The sequence below is a fragment of the Notamacropus eugenii genome, chromosome 5 (assembly GCF_028372415.1).
Source record: "Notamacropus eugenii isolate mMacEug1 chromosome 5, mMacEug1.pri_v2, whole genome shotgun sequence".
Lineage (NCBI taxonomy): Eukaryota > Metazoa > Chordata > Mammalia > Diprotodontia > Macropodidae > Notamacropus > Notamacropus eugenii.
Window position 1 is genome coordinate 335,038,665 of NC_092876.1, and position 17,821 is coordinate 335,056,485.

At 39.2% G+C, this 17,821-nt stretch overlaps 1 protein-coding gene across 1 annotated transcript in view; it reads right to left on the reverse strand.

Moving 5' to 3' along the window:
* The window catches only part of LOC140506439 (lactotransferrin-like), an 83,788-nt gene that overhangs the window by 55,967 nt on the left and 10,000 nt on the right, over positions 1 to 17,821 (reverse strand). Inside the window, 7 exon segments of the mRNA XM_072613618.1 lie at positions 935 to 1,086; positions 2,629 to 2,800; positions 5,050 to 5,228; positions 6,420 to 6,475; positions 9,596 to 9,740; positions 11,034 to 11,222; positions 13,763 to 13,871. Coding sequence (XP_072469719.1) covers positions 935 to 1,086; positions 2,629 to 2,800; positions 5,050 to 5,228; positions 6,420 to 6,475; positions 9,596 to 9,740; positions 11,034 to 11,222; positions 13,763 to 13,871 — 1,002 coding nt within the window.

The following is a 17,821-nucleotide window of genomic DNA, read 5'->3' on the forward strand; positions in this document are numbered from 1 at the left end:
CCCAGGATGAAGTTTTCTGCCACAGTTTCAGAGGATCAGCCACATGGAATACAGATGTAGAAAAATAATAATCATCATGACTACTGTCCATATACTTTTTTACACATATTCACACATTTGCAAAGCATTCCTATGCAGATCCATTCTTCACAATAACTGCTTTAAGTTGTGAGAAAGTGAGTTCCAGGTTTATGGGAAGAATATAGTTATTGCTATTACATTGTAATTTAATTAGATGTCTTTGAGACAAGTTGCACAATGGGTAGAGCACTGGACCTGGAGTCAACTTATTTGAGGCCTCAGCCACTTCCAAGCTGGGTGACCCTGACCAAGTCACTTAACCACTGTCTGCCTCAGCTTCCTCAGCTGTAAAATAGGGATCATAATAGCCCTACCTTGCAGGGTTGTTGTGAAGATCAAATGAGATGTTTCTAAAATAGCAGAGTTCCTGGCACATAGGAGGCATTTAATAAATGCTTATTCCTTTCCCCCAAGTTCCTTTGTTGAGAACTAAGAAGTATGGCAACTGACCGGTAAAAGGAAACAGTGGTAGTTGTTTGGGACCGGTGTTTTGGAGAGGATAGACTCACAAGATACCTGTAGAGGGGCCCAGAGTGATAGGCAAGCATAGAGCTACATAGTCAATTGAAGATCATGTGACCATTGAGTTAGAGCTTTAAGGTCATCAGGTTTAAACCCTTTAGTTTATAGATGAGGAAACTGAGTTCCAGAAACATTAAGTGACTTGCTGAAGTCCACACAAGTGGTGAGAGGCAGAGTCAGGATTCTAAGCCAAGTCCTCTGACTCCAAATACAGCACTCCCTCTCTTGTACCATCCCACCAAGAAAGTAGCAGAACTAGAATTGTGATCCAAGTCCTTTGTCCTTAAGAACCCAAGAATGGTGTTGCAACACCAACACGGCGGCTCCGTACCATAATCTTGTCAATGCACTCTTCTGTGGTTTCTACCACAACACATTTAATGGCTAAACCACTGACCGCACTCCACTCAAAGCATTTGGACTCTTCATCTTTGCTCACTGCGCACCACCTCACATTGTTGGATATCAAGGGAGAGGTCTTAGCTAGGAGAGAAGCAAAGAGAAGAGGTCGGAGTTTGGTTTTTTGTTTATTCCGTAAAGCAGTAAGAAGCGGAGAGGCTGCACTAATACTTATTTTGAGACTTGCCAGCTTTAGACAGAAGTTGCTATCCAATAATAGGAGCTGTTTCATTTCCTTTAACAATCAGACATCCTGAGTACTTTACATCCAGAACTAATTTCTTTCCACTTGTCCCCATTTGTCAGTTAACAGACATTTATTTTGCACCTACTGTGTGCCAGGCACTACTCATCACTGGGGACATAAAAAAAAGGGAAAAATAGTTCCAACCCTGGAGGAATTCAATTCTAATGGAGAGGAAAGTATATAAATGACTAGGTATATACAAGATATATACAGACAGGAGTGTACTGCTAAGTGTTTAACAACTAACTCTCAAAAAAAGTATGAAGTTCAAAATAAGCTTAATATGCATTGTCAATATTTTGTCATTTTATTCTTAACATTTTCTCTATCCCTTTCTTAAGTCTAGACAATCAACAACACAGTGAATTAAGATCTGATTGGTGGCCTTTGCTGCAATGTTAATGCTCACATTGCAAATTTAACAATCAACTCCTGTGAGCTGGTTTAGACTGTCTCCAGCACACCTTTGTGTAGATGGATGGTAACCTGAGAAGGAAAGGAAAGCGTCTGGGGAGATCAGAAAAGGTCTCCTTGCAGAATGTAACATATGAGTCTTGAAGGAAGCCAGGGAAATGAAGAAACAGAGATGACAAGACAGAGCTTTCTAGGCAGGGGGACAGACAGTGGAAAAACATCCTGCTGAAAAGACTCTGTGGACCCCCTTGTCCGAATCTAGAAAACAAAAGGGTTGGGTCAGATTCTCTCTGTCTCTGTTTGTCTCTCACCTCATCTGTAAAATGAAGGGCTTGAAGCAGATAACATGTAAGAACCTTCCCAGCTCTGAATCTATGATCCTGTGGCCTAGGTTTAAATATTAACTTTGCTACTTAATACATGTAGAACCTTGGGCAAGTCACTCAAACTGCCTAGACATCAGTTTCCTCATATGTAAAATGGGAGGTTGTCTGAGATAACTTCTGAAGTCCCTTTCAGGTCTAAGTCAATGAACCCTGGGATTTATATTTAATTTTACTCTCTTAGTAATTCATCAGTACTAATAAATTTCACTGTCTGGATCATATAGCCCAGATTTTCACCATGGACACAAATGACAGTGTTAATACAAGATGGTGTCAGCATTCAAGCACAACTCATGGATCCTAATATCCTGAGTCTGTGAAAACCTGTGGGAAAGGTTTTAACTTAAATTTAAATCTCTGGATGTTAGTTCCTCTGGCTATTCATTCACTAGAGCTCTCTCTCTCTCTCTCTCTATACATTCTTTCATTCATTTTAGGTAAGTGTTTTGGGACACAAAGGACTATACGCCCCAAAGTATTAAGATGTCTCTCAATGCCTGCAACAAAGCTACAATTATTAGGGACTGTTTCCATCAGACTGCCCAGCCCCCTCTGACATGGCTTAGAGTCATTGCTTACACATTGTCAAAGTTTTCACAGCCTTCATGTTCTCATAACCCAGGTACTGCTCATGATCCATCCTAGGAGGGAGCCTCAGAAACCTGTTAGTTGAGTCTTTAAACAGCAGATCCTTTCCATGATGGGAACCAAAGAGTTGAAATGTCTCCGATTTGCCCTTGCCGAACCTTTCCTATTCAAGGGAAAAGAGAACCGTGAGTTAAAGCAGATGACCAGTGAGGGTGTAACTCAGTGTTTAAAGGGACAAGAAAATGAGACCACAAAAGGAGAATCCTTGGGGCCAAAGGAGAAAGATCAAAAGGGGAAAGGAATCTTTGAGTAAATAGATACATAGAGGGAAATATAGATGTGACAGTAAATAGAGAGATTGTGGTGGTTTTCTCTGTAAAAGGACTTCTAGTTTCTCAGATCCTAAGACTCTTTCAGGGGATCTGTGACGCCAAAACTGCTTTCAAAATAATACTAAAATGTCATTTGCCTATTAAATATTCCTCCCTTTTCCAACTACACATCTGGGTGAGGCTGGATTTTTTTTACATGCTTCATTTCAACCAAAACAACATGTCACAACAGATCGAATCCAGAGCAGCTATGAAAATTCAGCTGTCTTCTATTAAGCCAGACATTAAAGAGATTTGTAAAACAAGGCCACTCTTCTCACTCATTTTCTTTTGTTTTGGAAAGTATATTTTTCTTGAAAATGTTATTTATGTTAACACATAATGTTTTCTTATTTTAAAATGAATTAATAAACAAATATTTTAAAATTGATGTTTTAATTTCTAATACAGTAAATATTGATAGATATAACCCATGAAAACATATCTTTCAGGATGGAATCATCCATAATTTTTAAGAATATAAAGAGGTCCTGAGACCAAAATGTTTGTAAACCGCTGTGCTTGATGGCATAGTTTAGCACCTGACAGATAGGGACAGGCTCATGAAATCCTGATCAATGAGTCAGCAATGCAGGAGGTAGCCTTCATGGGCGTTAGGGTCTATAGAGTATGTACTGGAATAGTGAGGCCCCAAAGTATGGTGGATGGCATCACTTTTGGAGAGAATCACTGAATTGGTCAAACTTTGGTTCTTTTGCAATATCTTATATGCCATCTGATACTGAAAGGGAGGCTGAGGGAGTTATTGAGATATATAGTCTCCATAAAGAACAGTTTTTTCCATGGATATGTAGAATAGAATGAAGTTTGAACAGCTATTGTGCATGGTATTTAAGGTAAGAGTGCAATTCTTGGCTTTTTTAAAAAAAAATTTTGTTTTGTCTCTGTTCACAAATACACACACGCAAACACACACACCCATGCTGGCTTTGCCTTCTAATTTACAGGCTATTGATTTGTTTCTGTTATGGTCAATGACACTCAGACCTCCAGTCGCATATATCTGAGTTGTACTAATTCAGATAGACCTTTCACACAACTGTTTTGCCTGTACCAAATACAAACTCCTTGAAGGAAGGAGCTATTTCCTTTTTGTCCTTTTGCTCAGCCCCTAGCTAGATGTATTGCAGATATTAGGCGCTTAATAAATGTCTGCTGACAAAATCTGAAGACCCAGTAAGTTCTGTTTACTGTCTCTAAACCTTGGTTTTATTATTTGTAAACTGGTTATAATACCAGTCCTGCCAATCTCACAGGGCTGTTGTGAGAATCAAAGGATAAGAATGACTTACATTTACAGAGCACTTCAAGGCTACAAGGAACTGAAGCATTTTATATGTTCTGGTATTATTTCCAAGGTCCACAGAGTGGCGGTGAATTGCCCAAGGTCATTAGAAGCAAAACCAGGATTTGAACCCAACCTGACTCACTGATGAGGATTTCATGAGCCTATACCTGGCTTGGGTATACCAAACCAGGATTTGAAACCAAGAACTTCCAGTCCACTAAGTTTTCCAATACAACATACTACCTTAATGACAATGGAAGGTAGTATACCTGAAAGCGTCCTATAAATTGTAAAGTGCTATATATAAGTGGCATATGATTATTATGCAGTCATAGATATTTTGGTTGGGGAGGTTGGTATAGGAAGAAGTATCTTCTAGAATGAAAAAGTATTAAAAGAAGGGGAAAACATTAATTAAACACCTACTATGTGCCAGGTACCATGGTAAGTGCTTCACCCATTATTTCATTTGATCCTCACAACATCTGGGGAGCAGGTGCTGTTGTTATTCCCATTTTACAGTTAAAGAATCTGAGACAGACAGAGGCTAAGTGACTCATCTACTGTCACATAGCTGGGAAGTGTTTGAAGTTGGATTTGAACTCAGGTCTTCCTGTTCACAGGACCAGCATTGTTTCCACTATATGCCTGAAGAGGGGCATATAGGAAGACGGGGAAAATCCCAGGGTCCAAATAAGGAAAACTGAGCATTAAAGAGAAGATGGTCCATACTTGTGCTTCAGAAAGAAGATTCCAGATCAGATCCTCTTTGCTATTCACTCTTCGAACCACAACAGCATTAGCAGGGACCTTGCCTAGGTGACATTTCCTGTATTCATCCACTGGCCTCCTGGTGTTATCCTCACAGAGTAACTCAAATGCATCCCTTTCAGCCGCAGTTGGGAGTGTCTCTGAAAATCAAAAACAAAAGAAAAGCAAATGAGCACAGTTCCAAGGAAAAAAGCCATCCTTTCTGTTGTCCATCTTTCAGTTTTCTCTCATTTATTGCCTCATGATCTCCTTCTGGAAAGTTGGGTCGGACCAGAGCTCGTCAGGCCAAATTTACTGGAGGCAAAACTATTAAAAACAAGTACAATTCAGTAAAAATCCCAGCAGATGGCAGTAGCAGCTCAGTAGAGAAACTACGGGAGACAGCAGTCCACCAAGGAGAAAGCCATCCTGGGGAAGAGTTGGTGATGGATAGCATCGCCTCTTAGCGTAAGTATCAGTCAACAGCTCAGCAGGTAGAAAGGTATTCTCCATCATGGCACAGAAAACTCTTCCTCCTGGAAACTTAATCTACCCTTGCACTATTTCTCATATTGGAAGCATCTGCCTCCCCTGTGACTTCTCCCTCTGATTGACTAGTTCCTCCCAGAACCTTAATTTTAAAGGGGATATCGAGGCCAACCATGTCTTCATTTCTCTTTCAGCTGCAATCCTGACTACTTTCTGAACTTTCTCTACCATGTTCCTGTGTCTGATACAACATGTATGTCTTCCTACCATCCCCAGCTTTTTCAGTTTCCTTTTATGTATTATCTTCCTCCACTAGAATGTGTGAATGTAAAGACAGGGCCTATCTTTCTTTCTGCTTGCATTTGTATCCCCAGTGTCTGGTACAAACTAAGCGCTTAAATATTTGTTGACTTGGCTTTTTGACTTGTTCCAGGGGGGATGTGATCCTTGCTGTTTGTGTGCATTTCTTCTCCCACTAGTGGCATGGGGATTTGTGGAAAGGCGTATCCTGCGTTTGAGGGAGGAGAGAATTTTTCTACATTCTTAATATTGATATTCAGTTTAATTAAATGTCTTAGTTTTGAGTTAATATATCTCTTGGATGGGAACATATTATTGGATGGGAGCTCATAGTCTATGGTTTTGAATGTTACCCTAAAAAGTGCTATAAGCATGAGTATAATTCTCAGAGGAGGATGTCTAGGCTAAATATAAGATCATCACAAAGAATATTTTTCTTTTTCCTTCCCAGGAAGGTGTAAGAAAGATCACAAGCTTTGGAAACAGAATGAGAAAGATTGAGATTGAGCAATATTCAAGACCAGGCCTGGAGGTGAGATGGATTTCTAGACTCTGGTAGTTACCTAAAAGAGTTGTGTGTTCCATAAAACTCACATCCCCAGCACCATCCTTCAGGCACCTAAGAAAAGGGGAAGCATAAAAATGGTTAGAATCCAGCCATCACTAATGCATCTGATCTCCTGTAGTGGTCATAGTGATTTGGTAGGAACCTCAGATACCATCTAATTCAGCCCTCCTCATTTGGAAACTGAGGCCCTGAAGAGTAAAGTGACATTCCCAAAGTCATGCATATAAAGTCACATGCAGAGCTGGTCTCCTGATTCTAAATCAAGGAGCCTTTCCATTACACTGTAGTGCTATACCACACAAATAAGCATTCAGTAGCATGCAATAGTACTTAGTCATATGGAAGTAAGGTGATCCAGTGGATAAATCCGGATTTGAAATTAGGAAGATCTGAGTTTGGATCCCTCTAGAGACAGTTAGCTACATGATCTTGGGCAAATCACATAACTTCTTTCAGCCTCAGTTTCTTCAACCATAAAATGATCGCATTTGCTTCATAGATTTGTCAGTTGTTGTTGTGATTGTCCTTCGTTCTCAAAGAGGACCATGACATCAAGATGATGACATGACTTGCAGCTGACTTTGATTTGAGTGAGGGAGGACTGAGCAAGGTCACCAACCTCACCTTCTTCTCCTGAGCCATCTGGGTCCAGTGGCCTGACATTCATCAGGATGACTGGAGATGGCCCAGGAGACAATGTGGGACCCTGGTCAGTATTAAATGAGATAACATATGTAAAATCCCTTTGTAAACTCTTGTTTGGTTGCTGTCCTTTGTTCTTAAAGAGGATCAAAAAGACATGTTTGTGTTGGAGTCAAGGCACAGTGTTGTACTGTGGATGATCAGACTGATGAGCTCAGAAGGCTCTACCACGGTTGGGAAACAAATAGTCCATATGAACATTTGGAGTGGAGATGTCTCTAAATGTGCACAAACCTTGCTTCTTTCGAGTGACTACAATTCTGCTTTGCTCATGAGCACTTTGCCTTCTCTGATGAGGGTACACTATGGTCCTGTGCCAGTGTCTCCCTTGTCACACAATTGATTCCAAAGTTCTTCAGAGAGATCTTGACAGTGTCCTGGTGTCACTTCTTCTGACCTTGATATGAGTGCCTTCTTTGAGGGAGTTCTCCATAAAATAGTGTTTTGGGCAAGCATACATTTGGTATTTGAATAACATAGCCAGCTCATCAGAGTTCTGCTGTCTGAAACAGAGTTTGCATGCTTGGCAGTTAAGCCTGAGAAAGGACCTCAGTGTTTGGTAGCCTATCCTGCTAGGTGATCTTCAGCATCTTTCTAAGACAATTCAAGTGAAGCTACTCAGTTTCCTAGTATATCACTGTCCAGGACTCATAGGCATGCATCAATGCGGTCAGCACAATGGCTCTGTAGGCCTTCAGTTTGGTAGTCAGTCTAATATCTCTTCTCTCCCATGCTTTCCTTTGGAGCCTGGCAAACACTGATCTAGCTCTGGCAACGTGGGTGTCAATTCATTATCAATGTGTGCATCCCTGGAAAGTCTACTACCAAGGTAAGTGAATTTATCCACAGCATCCGAACCTTCTCCATTTGCTGTAACTGATGGTTCCATATATGGATGGTGATGTGCTGGCTGGTGCAACACCTGTGTTTTCTTAGTGTTGACTGTTCGACCAAAATTAGCACAAAGAGCAGAGAATCAATCCTAAGTGCTATGGAAACACTAGCTATCATTATACTGCACTGTAGAGCTGGCTGTTTGTTCTTGGGTGTTACTCTTACCTGTGCACCTGGACTTTGAGCTATTTCAATACAGAAGCTATGATTCTTTATTTCTTCTGTATTCCCATAGTACCTAACAAAAGTCAGAGCTTGAAGTCTGTAAGCTCTCTTCTCCATTGATTACTGAAAAACTAAGACCAAAAAAAAAATCTAGAAAAAAGAACAGTATATCTAAGAATCTTAACATGAAGGGAAGGGGAGGGAATACCCATTTATTAAGTGCCTACTATGTATCAGGCACTGTATTAAGTGCTTTACAAATATTATCTCATTTGATCCTCAGAACAACCTGGGAGGTAAGTGCTATTATGATCCCCATTTTATAATCAAGGAAACTGAGGCAGACAGAGGTTAAGTGACTTTCCCAAGGTCACACAGCTACTAAGTATCTGGGGCTAGGTTGAAAATTAGGTCTTCCTGTGTCCAGGCCCAGCATGAGGGAGATCTATATCAGGGGCTCTTTTTTAGGTGGGGAGCCCTTTTCCAGTCTCCTAAGGATGTTCTCAGGCCAATGCCCAGATACCATAGCTTATTTTCTACTCCAGAATCTTTATTTTTTCCAATTCATTTGTGAGGTAGGACTGAGGAGAAATATAAGGAGCACACCCTAAGGAAGGTAGAGAAACTACTTAATTCCTGTGTTACCTAAAGCAAATAACTCAACTTTCCTAAGCCTGTTCTCCTCCCTCTAAAATGGAGGGGTATGAATTCTTGACCTAAGTGCTGTGGGAAGAAAAAAGGAGGCACCCATCATTTGGGGAGTGGCTAAACACATGGAACTATATAAGTGTTATTAATAAGCATATTACTGGACTGTAAGAAATGATGTCTGTGATGGATACAGAGAATCACGGAAAAGAGCTACATACACTGATACAGAGAGAAGTAAGCAGAGTCAGGAAAATAATACACACAATGAGAGCAACAATGTGACTGGACAGAACAATGAAGCAACAAAAAGTCAAAAGTCAATATAACAAATTATAAAGATCAAGGAGACTTGAATGGAGATGAGAGGATACCCGCGACGTACCCTTTGGTGGAGGTGAGAGTTCCATAGGTGTTACACATTGCATATATTTTCAGACTTTTTCAATGTGCCAATCAGTTGTGCTGATTTTTTTCCTTTAAAAAAATACTATTTGTCCTATGGGACAGTTCTGTGGAAGAGATTCTTGGGATAGCTATGGTGATTCAGAAACAGAAAATAATATGTCTTTTAAAAAAAAGAAAAGAAGGGAAGCACAGACAACTTTGTGTTTTCCTACTCAGGTAAAATGGGGAAGAAAGAGGGGATGGTTGAAGCTAAGATAAAGTTTTTAGTGGCACCAGAATAAATTTATAGGAGATAGAAAATGTTCCCAAGTCAGATGATATCTGAATCACAATTAAGCAGATGATCCCACTCACTTGAGAGCTCCTGAGTTGCCAAAGTAAGGTTCTCTGTCTGAGCAGGCACACTCATCAGGCCCTGCTCCAATGCATAGGTGACACAGCTGGGAATTTGTCCAAAAAGCACAGGGCACACAGCTGGCAGAGAAGAACTCAGCTACCGCTGCACAGAGAAAAGAACAGGTAACAGAAAGCTGAGGACTGTGTGTATGTGTGTGTGATGTCTGTGATGTGAGTATATATTTGTGCATGTGCACATGTATGATGTGAGTTGGTGTGTGTGCACACATGTACACGTGACCATATGTGTGCAGGTGCATCGTGTGAGTACACTTGCATGTGTATTCATGTGTGATGTTAGCATGTGCATACATGCGGATATATGTACATGTGTGATGTGAATATGTGTGTATATTTGTGCATGTGTATACATATGTGGTGAGTGCATATATGTGTGGTGTGAGTATATGAGTGTGTGCATATGTGTTGTGCATGTATACATGCATGGTGTGAGCATACCATGTATTTGTGTGTGTATATGTGTGTGGTATAAGTATAGGTGTGTGGTATGAGTATATGTTTGTGTGTCTATGTGTGTGATATGAACATATGTGTATGTGTATGCACTTGTGAGTGTGTGCGCGTGTGTGTGTGTGCAGTGTGAGTATCTGAATGCAGGTAATCATGAAAGAATTAAACTCCGGGTAAGAAATAAGAATTTGAATAAAAACCCAAAGCTTCAGAAGATTCATCTTTTATAAAACAGAACTCTTACGCACTGACAGATTTAGTGGTTACCTCTCAAATGGCTAAAATGTGTTCTGCTTGTTCTCATCTGTCTAAAATTCAAAGGTTATTTAGACTTGTTGTAAAAAATAATTTGATCACTATTTCTCAATTTAATTAGTTTTCCTTTGTAATTGTTCATGTTTTATTTGATGTATTTAAAAGTAATCTCCTGGGAAAGGTCTGCAGGTTTTCACCTAACAGCCAAAGGGTTCAGGATACAAAAAAAGTTCAGAGTCTCTGGTTTAGATAATTCTTTTCCTGAACATCTAAATTCATGTGTTATTCACTGTGTGTCCAAAGCTTACACACAAATGCAAGTAAGGATTGCTGGCTTTGTGAAACACCATCTTAAAATATATTTATTTGATATTTAATTTTTCCCCAATTACATGTAAAAACATTTTAAATATTTGTTTTTTAAAATTTTGAGTTCCAAATTCTATCCATCCCTCCTCCCTTATTGAGAAGGCAATCAATGTGATATAGATTGTACATGTGCAGTCATACAATATTATGTCATAGTATATCTATTATTATATTTCATTATGATTAGTCATATTATGACTAATATGCATATTAATCATTAACCACCATTTTTTAAACATAATTTCAGACCACCAGAAGCCACTCACTGTATTCAGTGCTTTTAGTACACTTGCCTGCTTACCATTCTCAATAGGATAATTGATATTGTTCCAGTCCAACGCGCCAAGGTCCACAAGTTTCCCAATGGGGGTGACCCACCCAGCTGACATGCCCAGGCCAGTGTGGCATGACTTCTTGCCTCTGAGATCCCTGAGTCGAAAATCAGTTCCTTTCTTCACAACAGCCACGGCAAAGGAGTAAATTTGCCTTTCTGTAAGAGGTAGAGGATTAGGGATGATTCTCAGAGCAATAGAGTCAAGGGATAGAAAGATGCCAAAGGGTCTTGGATTTTCACTTTTACTTGATAAGTAAAGGAAGGAAGGAGGAGAAAACTCTCCCTTGACTTGCGTGGCAAAATTTTGAGGAAGGAGTTCTTAATTCTCATTAAAAAGGACCTTCACAATCAGGCTCCAGATTACATTTTCAGATGATTGCATATGACAGAGGCAGGGAGGTGGCACAGTGGTGCTCATACTTGGAGTCAGGAAGATCAGTTCAAATCCAGGCTCAGACCCTTACTAGCTGTGTGACCCTAGGCAAATCACTTAACCTCTGTTGGTCTCAGTTTTCTTATCTATAAAATAGGGTAGCACAAGGATGATAATAGCACTACCACCCATGTGGTGAGTCACCTTTAGTCTCACATGCATACTTTACAATGGGAGCAACTTCCCTTGTATTAGATATAATATGCAGAGCAGTTATGAGGCTCAAATGAGATAATATTTGTAAAGCACTTTGCAAATGCTACAAAAACACTAGTTCTTAGGCACTTCCCCTGCCACAGCCTCTATGTTCCAGCCAAACTGCCCCATATTTTATTCTCCATAAGTGACATTCTACCGCTTGCCTACATACTTTTGCAAAGCCTGGCCTACACACATGGGATGCCACCTTCCCTCAGTACTGCCCCTTGGAATCTCCAGCTCCTCAAGGCTCAGTTCATATGTCATCTCACACACAAGATATTTTCTAATCCCCCAATTGTTAGTGCTCCTTGAGACCTTGTCACTTATACTCTCTGGGCCTCAATTTCTCCTTCTGTAAAATAAGAGGGTTAGACTAGATCACCTCTAAGACATCTTCCAGCTCTGAAAGTATGATTCTATGAAATTACTTTATATTAACTCTGCAGATATTATTTACTCATCCATGTACATGCTCTACACTCTTCTCCTCCCTTCTGCCTTTCCCCAAAAGCAAAATGTAAGGGTTGTTACCTTTGTTTCCCCAGCACCCACTGCTATGCTCTGAACATAGTGGGTATTTAATGCATGTTTGTTGGATTTTAGAATACAAGGGATTTTGTCAAAGGCTCCACTTGGGTAAATGAAAAACTTATGAAGTCTCATAACTGGCAGTTGCATAATCTCTGTAGTCTATTGCAGGAAATTTTCTGACTAGAACATTTTTATTGCTTCCTCCTGAAGGATATCCCTGGTGGATTTTTGTCTTTTCCTCTGTTCCTTTTCTGAAGGGGGCAAAGGGTCCATTACAAACAAACACAGAAATTTTATAATTTTTGATTGATTCAATCAATCAATCAAAGCTGTCAGTTAGGGGCCAACAAGGTCTTAATCTGTTTGGTGAACATGAAGTACTGGGATCATTAAATGAATCCTGAATGCCATGCAGAAAAGGCATTGGAATTACTTGAAAGAATCAGACATATTTCTGAGACTATGTGTATTTATAGCAAGACCAGTCTGGAATCCAGCATTCCAGCAAGAGAATCCAACAAGACAGTCTAGGGATGGTAAAGGAATCGCCCTTGGAAGAGTAGGGGAGGATTCAGTTCTCTCTTCTGCCTTCACAATCACCTCCTCTGTATTGACTAGAGGATGATCATGGAAACTTTGAAAGGTTGGAACAGTTGAGTTTGAAGGGGCAATGTCCCTGAAGAAGCAGTAGCTGATGACATAGTCTGCATTGAGATTGGAAGGGCACATGGAGGACTAACTAAGTGCGCCAGGGATGGCTAGCTTGAGTACTCCACAAGGGAGCCTACTATTGGAGTCCAGTAGAAAGTAATAGCTAAGGGGAACTTCATAAGGATTCTGCAAAGTTAAAAAAAAGGACTTCTAATCCTAAGGCAACAGTGAGTCACCACTGGTCTCCTGTGTATACTTTACATGTGGGAGCATCTTACCTTGTGTTGATTATAGGTAGGTAACTATGCCATATGGAAATTCAACCATAGCATTATCTGCCTATAACCAATACCAGATAAGGTGCTCCCCAAAAGATTTATATATGGGAAATTTTTCATGAGACTTTAATAAACTTAAATGAGAAAATCCAGCTTCCAAAGGTTAGCCCTAGAACCCTGAGGAGGAGAGTAGTAAATTGTCCTTTGGAACCCAACCAGCTTAATGCCAAAGGGAATTAATTAGCTAAGGGAAGGGTGGGATGTGTGTGTGTGTGTGTGTGTGTGTGTGTGTGTGTGTGTGTGTGTGTGTGTGTGTTTTACATTTCTGTCATTTGTCTGGATTCACCATCACTAAAAGTGTGCCTCTGAGAAGAATGAAGAGGTAGAAATTGGGTAAGGCATATCGGTTGCTTCAGGACCTCTGTCACCTAGGACATTTCCAGCAGTTTAGGAGGAGCTCTTTGGCAGAAACCCCATTCCTTTCCTTACTAAAGATCTCTCCCGGTACTAAAAGCTAACCTCAATTTCTGAACAGTCTTGATTTTTTCTATAAACATTCCAAGAGTCATGAGATCTCCTGGCATATGAGTCAATAGATTCACCTTTTTCAGAGCCATAGTCTTCAATTATGATGGGCTTCAGATCAAAGGGGGCCAGAGCTGCTTCATAGACTAAGCCACCATCTACACAAATGGCATCAGCTTCATTATTCTGCAAGAGATAAGCCAAAATAAAACAAAACAAAGAAATCCTTTACCTCTGAAAAAAGAAGAGTTAGAATGCATGTAGGGTTTGTATTTGATAGACAATCAGAACTAGAGAAATCTTCATGAGATCATCTAGTCCATGGCTCTGCCTTTGGACACAAAGCACATAAATAAGGTGAATGGTGGTTCTCTTTCATTAAAAGGAAAAAAAAGGTGACCTTTCTCTATAATCTTTCTTAGTAACTCATTCCAGTGTCACATGAACTTTACCAATGGGAAATGCCTTTCACTAAAATAAAGACCTCCCTCCCTACTCAAAAAAACTGCTAGAGAAACTGGAAAGCAGCCTGGCAGAAATTAGTCTTAGATTAACATCCTACACCATATTCCATAATAAATTTCAAATGGTTATAAAGCCTAAACATAAAAAAATTTTAAATATAACTAGAGGAGAATGCAAAGCTAGGGAAAGATTCTTTATTAACCTATTTTTTATGAATAATTTTTGCTTATATTTCTGCTATAATTCCTACTATATATTCTCTCCCTTTCACAGAAAAAATATTTCTTATAACAAATAAAAAAGGGAAAAAAGACTTTTCCAAAACCAATCAACACATCAAAAAAATTTCAATTATTTATTGACAAAATTCTAAATGAACTATTTCATATTCATAGTCTCTCACCTTTGCAAAGTAAGAAGTTGCCTTCTTATATTTTTTCTTTGAGGCCAAGTTTAATTATTATAATTTTGTTTCTATTTCATTTTAATTGCTTTAAAAAAAGCAATCTCTTTACCAATCTATTTGTAACAAATTTTATGCTTTTTTTCTTCCTTCCTTCCTTCCTTCCTTCCTTCCTTCCTTCCTTCCTTCCTTCCTTCCTTCCTTCCTTCCTTCCTTCCAACAGTCAGCCAAGAAGCATTTATTAAGCATTTAACTATGTTTCACACAATGTTTTAAGGGCTGAGGATACAAAGAAAGGCAAAAAACATGCTTCATGCCCTCAAAGACCTCATGATTGAATAGTGTAACATCTAAATAAGCAAGTATATACAAGATTTATACAGAGTAGATGGAGGGTAATCTCACAGGTAAACACACTAGTAGCTGAGGGCTCCTCCAGAAAGGAAAATATAAGTTGGATCTTTTCTTTTCTTTGTTTATTTTTGAGGCAGTCGAGTTAAGTGACTTGCCCTGCATCACACAGCTAGGAAATGTAATGTCTGAGGCCACATTTGCACTCAGGTCCTCGAGACTCCAGGGCTGGACTAGTTCTTGAAGTAAGCCAGGGAACATCTGAATAGATCAGCCACCTCTCTCTTCAGACATTATCGTCATCCTTTTTACTCTAAGCAGCAAGGTCCTTTCTTATATTCTCCACTTATAATCAACATAGCCCTTAAAACTCAGTCAGCACTTGCTATGTGCTTATGTGCTGGGTACTATACTGGATGCTGGGGGCGTAAAGATGAAAATGTGGTGTTCTCTGCCCATGTGGAACTTACATTCTGTTGAAACAACATCTCCTTCTCCTTGCTACGATTTATATGGTGCTTTAAAGTTTCCAAATTGCTTTATAAATATTATCTCAGTTGATCATTACAACAATCCCTCTCACAGGAGGACAGATGGAGCAAAGGAAACAGAGGTTAAGTGACTTGCCCAGAGTCACACCATTATGAAGTGCTTGAGGCTAGATTTGAACTCAGGTCTTCTTGACTCCAGGTCCAGAAGGCTTACCTGCCGCACCACCTGGGAACCATATGTAAGTACAGAGAAAATAATAGGTATGTTTGGTGGGGAGGCATTGGCAACTGGAAATTTCAGGAAAGCTCATCCTATTAGAAGTGACATTAGAACTAAGTTTTGAGGAAAACTAGGGATTCTAAGCAATGAAGGTAATGAAGAAGTACATTGCAGACATTGGAGACAGCCTGTACAATGATATGCCATCAGGGGCTGGTGTCTTTTGAATGAGAATAGCAAGAAGATTAATTTGGCTGGGTTATAGAGGGTATGAAGGGGAGTGGAGTATAATAAAGTTGGAAAGGTAGCTTGAAGTCAGGTTGTGAAGGCTTTGAATGCCAAACCAAATATTTGATCATACGAGTAACAGGGACCCACAGAAGTGTATTGAACAAGGGAGCAATAGAATTAGAGCTATACTCTTATCATTGTGGCAATTGTGTGGAGGTACATACTTTCAAAACTCTCCCACTTTTGTCTGTAATGTGTATTTTTTTTTAAAATTTTAATGACTTTTTAAAATCATCGCTATTGCTATTCTAACTTTACCTCAATCCCCTCCCCTCAATTAAAAACCAAGTGAGAAAAAGCAACAGAACTCTTGCAACAAATAAGTATAGTCAAGTAAAACATATCCACACAGTTGCTGTGTCCATAAATGTTTGTCTCTGTACCTTATGCCTGTCATGAGGTGAATAACATGCTCAATCGTAAGTCCTCTGGAGACATGGTTGGCCGTTGCATCGATTAGAATTCTTAAATCTTGCTAAGTTGTTTTTCTTTACGTTGTTGCTACTCTTGTATAATTGGCCATGCTACCTAAGACTCTCTGAAAGTCTCTCTTTTGCCATGTTTTATGGTAAAATGGTTTTTCTTTTATTCACATATTATAATTTGTTTGGTCACTTCTCAATCATCTAATAGGCATTTTTCTTCTCTTCTAATCTCCCTTTTCAGATCAAAAAGTATGTTTTGCTAGTGATCATTCACTCCCCAGTATTATTTTCCCTCTTAACCTTTTTCTGATTCCCATCTATTTCCCTGTTGAGTCTGATGTATTTCTACACCAAACTGAGTTCAACTCTCTTTTATTCATTTAAAATAAGTGAGCTTTATCTGATGTCAACTCCCTCACCCTTTCATGAGTGTTTGTATATTCTTTTTATCATACCCCAACCAGTAGAAAAGCATGTTCCACCCCATTCTTCCTCCTTTCTACACTAATGTAGTCCTCCTTTTACCCTACCTCCTCTTTCTTCTCTTACAACCTCAGAACAGATCCAATTAAGTCTTATTTTTCTTATTTAACTCCCACAGTTCTCTTGGAAGACATTAGGGTTCTGAAGGGATGTTTGTTTCTTTTACCTCTATTAAACCATTAGTACATCATCATATAGCTCCATCCAATCATTCAAATAAACTTACTTTTCTAGATTTCTCTGGACACCTATATTTGTGTTTCAAAGTTTCTCTGGTCCTTTCATCAGAAATGATTTAAAGTTCCACATTGAAATCCACACTCAAAGGCTTTCCAACTTGACATTCCCTGCCAAAGCTTGCCTTCCATTTTCAGAACCTTAATGAGACCTGCATGTCACAGTAAGGCAGCAGAGGAAATGCTATATGCATTTACATTTAAAAGTAACATGGCTGTCTTCACATTATTTCTGGATATTTTTATCCTCCTCATTTTTCTCTACTGTAAATTTTTCATTTTCTGTCTCAGTATTGAATTTTCTTAATGTATTGTCTAGGCTTCCTGTGAAGAGCATAATTTTCTAGAATTATTGAGTACCAGGAAAATTCTAAAGATAATAGGATCATAGATTTAGAGCTAAAAGGATGTTTGTCTTCTCAATGGATGGAGAAAGTAGAAAGCCAAAGGGAGAGAGAGAATTTTGGAACTCGAAATTTAAAAATTTAAAAAAGAAAAAAATTTAAATCTAATCAAAAAAGGAGATAGACACAAAATGAAGCTATTTGAAATTTTTTTGAAAACTCAAGGATTTTGAGTCCGATCCTCTCATTTTAGAAATGTGGAAGCTAAGGCTGAGAGATACTAATTGATTTATGTAGATCAAGCATGTACTAAGTATCGGAGTTAAGATGGAATTCAGGTCTACCTGACTTTAAGCCCAGCATTTTGTCCAGCACACCACCTCACTGCCTAGATGAGCCAAGTAAGGAGATACCAGAATATTGAAAT